Source organism: Aegilops tauschii, chromosome 6, assembly GCF_002575655.3.
Source record: "Aegilops tauschii subsp. strangulata cultivar AL8/78 chromosome 6, Aet v6.0, whole genome shotgun sequence".
Taxonomy (NCBI): domain Eukaryota; kingdom Viridiplantae; phylum Streptophyta; class Magnoliopsida; order Poales; family Poaceae; genus Aegilops; species Aegilops tauschii.
The window spans coordinates 76159640-76166739 of NC_053040.3; the positions used below are offsets into that span (position 1 = coordinate 76159640).

The following is a 7100-nucleotide window of genomic DNA, read 5'->3' on the forward strand; positions in this document are numbered from 1 at the left end:
CCCTCCTGGCCACCGGCCTCTCTCCCTCCCTCCTTTATATACGTGGGCAGGAGGCACCCCAAAAGCATAACAGACAATCTCTTAGCCGTGTGCGGTGCCCCCCGCACAGTTTAACATGTCGGTCATATCGGTGTAGTTCTTAGGTGAAGCCCTCGCCGGTAACTTCATCATCATCGTCGCCACGCCATCATGCTGACAAAACTCTCCCTCGTCCTCAACTGGATCAAGAGCTCGAGGGACGTCATCGTCATGAACGTGTGCTGAACACGGAGGTGCCGTACGTTCGGTACTTGGATTGATTGGATCGTGAAGACGTTCGACTACATCAATCGCGTTACTAAACGCTTCCGTTTTCGGTCTACGAGTGTACGTGGACACACTCTCCCGTCTCGTTGTTGTGCTTCTCCTAGAAAGATCTTGGGTGATCGTAGGAACTTTTTTGAAATTACTACGTTCCCCAACAGTCCAAGGTCTCGCCGGCTCCTGGAGAGAGCGGCAGCGGCGGTGCAGCGGCGCGTCGTCAACCCGCATCGGAGTGTGCAGTGTGGCGGGTCTCCAGAGACCCGTTTCTATTTTCTATCTTTTCTGTGATGTGTTGTAACACTGAAGCCGGCTAATAGATCTGGGGTGTTTCCGCAAAAAGAAAATGAAAGAATATAACCATCTGAGCTACGCTCAGTTCGTCAAATTGCAATGGACGGCCTTTTTGCTGGTCATTCCGAAAAAGAAAAAAAGAAAAGTGAATAAGTTTTTTTAGGGCAGAAAAGTGAATAAGTGGAGTTCTCGGCAGCTCCATCTCTTTGGCCGAAAGCGTCCACCAGATCTTTCCGGCATCACCGTCGCTCGTCGTCGCCTCCGCCGCCATGTGGAGAGGCGGCGCCACCGCCGCCTCCGCCGCGAGGGCTCTCCGCTCGCGCATGCTCGGAGATCCCATCCACCAACCCTCTACGGCTATTCTCCCCATCCCTTCGGCGCGCGCGGCCTGCTCGGCATCCTCTGCCGCCTCCACTGCGCCCATCGTCGCTGAAGCGGCGGCCGCCTCGGTAGCTGTTTCGTCGGGTGCCAGATCCGCCTCCGACGTGCTGCGGCACTACGGGTCGTGCTACTGGGAGCTCTCCAAAGCCCGCCTCAGGTGCGCGATTTGCTTCCATTTCCCTTCAGAAGACCACTTCTTTTCTTACAATTGATGTTTTTCAGAATGAAATAAAGATATGCCCTTCAAATTTTGTGGTTAAATTCCGAAGAAGTGAATTCTACTAACTTTGTGATTTGGGATCTATAACATCGGAGCACCAACCTACCCCTTAACGTTACCTTGGGCCTCGTAATACTGTTTCTATGAAATTAACTTCTGATGCTGTTAAGCAAACATATGATGCTATGTGGAAAATTAGCTAATGGAGCCCTTTTGGTTATGATGTAGAAATGGAATTGTAAGTTTACTGCATACTGGACAAGCCACGCCTCTTTCTGTTCTAACCACAACGATGGAAACCCCAAATTTCTTGATAAGCAAAACTGCATTCAAGTTACCTTAACACATTAAATAGAGGTGTGATGCGGTAGATGTCTTTGTACTTAGGTTCATTTGACACATGACCTCTTCTCTTCTTCTTGTTCTTGTTTTTGTGGTTAAATTCCGAAGAAATGAATTTTACGAACTTTGTGATTTGGGATCTATAACAGTCGAGCTAAATTGTGAACCCCCTAACAATTTGGGATCTATAACTCATTAATACCCCTTAACGTTTATGCGCTGTAGGATTTAGTATGCTAAATTGTGAACCTTGGGTTCGTAGTAGTCTCTATAAAATTAACTTATGATGCTGTTCAGGAAACATATGATGCTATGTGAAAAACTAGCTAATGGAGCCCTTTTGTTTGTAAGGTAGAAATGGAATTGTAAGTGTGCTGCAGACTGGACAAGCCACCTCTTTTTGTTCTAACCACAACGATGGAAACCCCAAATTTCTTGATAAGCAAAACGGCATTCAAGTTACTACCTTATAACACCCTAAACAGAGGTGTGATGCAGTAGATGTCTTTATACTTGGGTTCGTTTGACACATGACCTCTTCTCTTCTTCTTGTTCTTGGTTTTGCTTCACCATGCAGTTTTATTGTGCTTTTGGAACCATGTCCTGAAATATTAGGGTTTGGCCAAAACTTTTGCGTGCAGCTATGTTTTTAAGGTGTCGCCTAGTCGTCGCCTAAGCGTCGAGGCGCACCAGGATGGCAAGGCGTCTACCCCGCCTTAGACAGACATGAAGTGTACGGCTGTGGCTGCCCTAGTTGTGGCTGCTCCTGGGGCTTGGAGATGACGGCCCCGCTGTCTCCCGGCACCATGAAGAGGAGGGAGGACTGGAGGCTCCTGGCTGCCCTAGTTATGGCTGCTCCTGGGGCCTGCTGCTGTGAGGGAGAAGGGTGGGGCCATGAAGAGGAGGGGGGACTGGAGGAGGGAGGACTGCGAAGAGGAGGGAGGACCAGAAGGGTGTGGCGCCGTGGCGGCTGTGGTGGGAAAGAAGGGAAGGAGATGGTGGAATTAGGTCACGGGGGTGTATATGGCCACTAGATGGGCTTTTGGGCCACTGGGAGGTGCATAAGTAGTGGCCCATCTCTCAGCCATTGCTCCTTTTCTAGTATTAATATGTGCAGATCTATTGATAACTCTTTTCCTGCAATGTTTAAGGCGTCGCTTTGCCTCGCCTTACCGCCTCGCCTTGGCGCTTAGGCGTCAGAGCGGCCCTCCTCCGCCTTATGACGCTTTACCGCCTTAAAAACATAGGCGTGCAGTGTAGATAGTCGATGGCCGCTGACAAATCATTACTGTCTTGGTCGGTCCACCTTGACATTGTATGCATAGTGGTCAATTAGTGGTTTAGTGTGCCTGAAAAGCTAAGATAATCTTTATAGCAGTAAAAATGAACTATAATTTAATTATTTCCTGTATGTTTTTGTCATAAGGTGTTTAGTATCGTTAGTTTTTTCCATTCATCAGATTTTATACATTGTAATTGCACTCGACTTCTAGCAATCTGTCCTCATATGATAAGATACGAAACAATACCCCATATGTCTGTAGTCCAAATGTTCTGCTGCATGTTCTCTTTAGAATTCATATTGCACATACGGTGTTTATGTTCTATTGTTTGTTGAACCACATGGTACCCCTATTTAGAATGGGGAATGCAATTCATAGGTTATTGAAACTTTGAAAGTCTGCTGTACCATCTAACATCCATTATGACTTATTTTTCTCGCTAGAATGCATAAATTGAATCGAGTTCTGTGGGATTTATTTATGTCTGGAGAGTGCACGTATGGGTTAATATGTGTCCCTTGGATATATATTCAGACAATCTTATGATTTTGAATTTGCCATGGTCTGTGTCTTGCATCTTGGAACTCCTTGTGACTGACGAATTATTTGTCCTCTTGTTGCATTTCTTTTATTTGATTATACTTTCTATTTTTTATGGTATTTAGTGCACTTGTTGTGGCAACATCGGGGGCTGGATATGTGCTCGGTAGTGGCAGCATTGTAGACATTGCTGGACTTTGCTACACATGCACTGGTACCATGATGGTTGCAGCATCTGCCAACACTCTCAACCAGGTATGTGCTTGTTTTGGGGCAGCCTTTTCCATTAGCATGATGGTTAACCAAACCAATATTCATTGTGTTCACATTCTTGCAATCCTTTTATGTTCATTGTCACACAATGTCACACTTCAATATCAGTTTTTGAGAAGTTATTCTGATTTTCTTACATATTTACGTTATATCGGGATTTATAGATATCATATACACCTGGTTATCACGCTTAGAGACAATGAACTTGGTGCATCGACATCCTTTTCAGGTGTTTGAAATAAAGAATGATGCTAAAATGAAAAGGACAATGCGACGGCCCCTACCATCAGGGCGTATTAGTCCTGTGCATGCTGCCATGTGGGCTACAACTGTTGGAACTGCAGGAACAGCATTATTGGCTTGCAAGGTTCGGCTCTTTGCTGTTTGCCTGTACTTGCTTTACGCTTTGTTTTAAGAGTATGCGGCCACTGTAGTTGGTATGATGCTGTTATTGGAACTAAACATTAAGAAATTTTGGCAAGGTCTGTGCAGGCTAATGACTTAGCTGCTGGGCTTGCAGCATCCAATCTCATTCTGTATGCATTTGTATACACTCCACTGAAGCAAATACACCCTGTCAATACATGGGTGGGAGCAGTTGTTGGCGCCATTCCGCCACTTCTAGGGTATGTTACTGCTGAAGACACATTTCTGGATTGTCTAGGTGCAGGTTGAAGGTGTTATTTTATATGTTGAAAATAATGGAGCGAGTGTATATTCTTCATCTCCTATTTTAATTTCTTATTGTGCTCCCTGGTTTTGGTCATTTAATGGCCTGGCAACTGGAACAATCTGGTTTAGTACTGCCATGAAGATCATGCATGGCTCGGCGTATGGGATTGGGTAATAATAGAACATGGCTTAGAGAGGACGAATGAGGGGATGACAGGTAGATAAACTATTCTCTTATTGCGTGATTAAATGTGATACATGCTAGTCCTTTATGCAGGACGACTAACTTGATCCGCAAGTCGTATTTCAGTTTAGACCAAAGTTTAAAAAGGCTAGGTGCTAATTGTGAGTTTCACCACTGCCTTGCGCTTTTCTGACCAAAGCGCACACTAACCACAATTAAGCGCTAGGCGTTTTGCTATTGCCTAGAGCCTAGGCATGCCTTTTATTATGGTTTAAACTCAAGACCAAACCATAACTAATCTAGTTCAGTTGGACTCTTCTTAATTTAACTAGCCTCTTTGTAATGGACCCAACTGTATCCAACAAGGATAAATACTAATCGAGTTACTCCTTTTCTTAACTTTCCAATCTCTAGCATAAGCTATTCAATGCCTTCACGAACAAGCCTATTTCCTGCTGCCTTGTGCACCCACGGCCATAACAGATTCGTCAGAATGAAGCAACATATACATCGTAGAGCCATCTGGACCTACAAGCTTAAACACACAAATTGAAGTTATGGACTACTTACTCTCAAAACCATAGCTGCTGACATGAAGCATCAAACTGGATGATACCACTGCCCTCGAGACTGTTTCAGGCCATACAGTCACATCTTAAGCAAGCAAATAAAAAAAAAGGGTCGCTTATAGGCTCAGAGCCAGTAATACTTCAAGGAGAAGGAAAGCTCTAAATCTCCTGCCGGCATTATAAAGGAAGGAGATACGAGAAAACAAATTTACAACCGGACGTGACTCTTTCTGTTACCTGAGCCCTTCTTGTACTGGAATGCTGGCATTATTGGACTAGAAGGTCTTTAGGGGCTGGGATACACTGTGGTGCAGTTAAAGCAATAAGTGCATTAGATGAATATATGATGACTCAGATTTGAGAACTGGAATAGGTATTGGGTGTATGGTTTTTCTCTCAGTCCAGACTAATAAGTTCATAAAGAAGAAACCTTTACATCTGTCCTTGACCACAGCATCCAGCTATTCATAATCACCCGCCTACATTTCTACTTCCTCTGTACCAAAATGTAAGACGTTTTTTGGTTTTGCATAGGGCATAGAAAACATCGTCATTTTGCTACGGAGGGAGTATTTCAGAAATTCTTCAGTATTTGTAGCATTGCTCTAATAGACTACCTGCAAAGGTGTAGAATATCATGCTTTAGTGCATCATGGGCATATATATATTCTGTGTATTATTGCACTCATGTTTATTTGTTGAATGATTATTAATGGAGCTGTGCAATATGTTTACACGGCATGTGGCCCTTATTTATCTTGACACAGGTGGGCGGCAGCAGCATCTGAACTGTCACTCAACTCTATGATTCTGCCGGCTGCTTTGTACTTTTGGCAGTTACCACATTTCATGGCCCTTGCGTACTTATGCCGCGCTGACTACCTTGCTGGAGGGTAACTCAATTATTCCAACTGTAGTAGTTACATCAAAATGTTAACAGGTCCTAATTTGTATCCTTGGCATGTGATTGACTTGTTGATTTAGGTACCGAATGCTCTCCTTTGCTGATCCTACTGGCAAGAGAACTGCATGGGTTTCACTCAGAAATTGTCTCTACATGCTGCCGTTGGGGTTGTTTGCATATAACTGTAAGTACTAAAAAAATCATATAGGTTCTCTAGTTTCCATTTGCTTCTACTACTACTTATAATAAAGTACTTGGTCAAACTTGGGATCTTTCTTACTCATGGAACTAACTAATGCTTTGTAGGGGGTCTAACATCTGAATGGTTCAGTTTCGAAGCATCGCTTCTAACGACGGGCCTCGCCATGGGAGCCTTATCATTTGTACTGGCTCCTAGTCAGAAGAGTGCAAGAAGAATGTTCCATGGCAGCCTTTTGTATCTTCCTGCTCTAATGGCTGGACTTATACTACATCGGCTGCCTAACGAACAGAAGGAGCATAACAACATCCATCAGACTAGCGAGATCGCCGGGGTTCTCCGTGGCGCCGAGCTGTGGGACGAAGAAGAAAGAGCTAGACAGCAACGGGAAGACCCGAAACATTCTCGTCGCGCTCAATCACGCCCTCCAGTTGCATATGCTTCTGTGGCCCCATTCCCCTTCTTGCCTGTACCTGTGTACGTCTCTCCAGAAGCTCATGAGTTTTGAAAGCCTTGTCCCAGCAGCCAGGGCTGCAATGGTTTCATCTTCCTTCCTTTTTGTCTGTTGTCAGAAAATTCTTTTCAGCTCTTGGCAGGAAATTTTCCCGCTCAGCGGAATTCCTCTTTGTATTGTTAAATAAAGATCTGAGAATAATGAACGCCATTTTATTTGTAAAAAAAACATAAATTCAGTTGTTGGGCTCACGTGAGTATAAAATTGATATTTCAGAGTACATACAGGGCCATCTAGAAGCAATATGTATTTCATGCTTCAACAACTTCTCTTCTCTCCCTGGGTCTAAATTTGCAGCATTTCCATCCAGTCATGCCTCCCTGTGATTCCTGGTCTGAATCAGCATGTGGTACGCTGAGTAAAGCTCCGGTGCCGCATGAGCAATAGGCCTCATCATAACCTCACATGGATCCGGTTTTCATTCT

At 44.4% G+C, this 7100-nt stretch overlaps 1 protein-coding gene across 1 annotated transcript; it reads left to right on the plus strand.

The window, feature by feature from the left end:
- The first annotated feature begins 729 nt into the window (after positions 1-729).
- LOC109739844 (protoheme IX farnesyltransferase, mitochondrial) lies at positions 730-6895 on the plus strand. Its single transcript, XM_020298879.4, has 7 exons — positions 730-1132; positions 3486-3615; positions 3863-4000; positions 4126-4259; positions 5826-5951; positions 6043-6146; positions 6269-6895. Exons 1-7 carry the CDS (start codon positions 864-866, stop codon positions 6667-6669), a joined length of 1302 nt encoding a protein of 433 aa, XP_020154468.1. The 5' UTR covers positions 730-863; the 3' UTR covers positions 6670-6895.
- Positions 6896-7100: the final 205 nt, after the last annotated feature.

Coding starts and splice junctions, on each gene's coding strand:
- LOC109739844 (XM_020298879.4), top strand. CDS start 864: ATGTGGAGAGGCGGCGCCACCGCCGCCTCCGCCGCGAGGGCTCTCCGC. Junction 4,001..4,125: donor CAGCATTATTGGCTTGCAAG/GTTCGGCTCTTT, acceptor AGGTCTGTGCAG/GCTAATGACTTAGCTGCTGG. Junction 4,260..5,825: donor GCCATTCCGCCACTTCTAGG/GTATGTTACTGC, acceptor ATCTTGACACAG/GTGGGCGGCAGCAGCATCTG.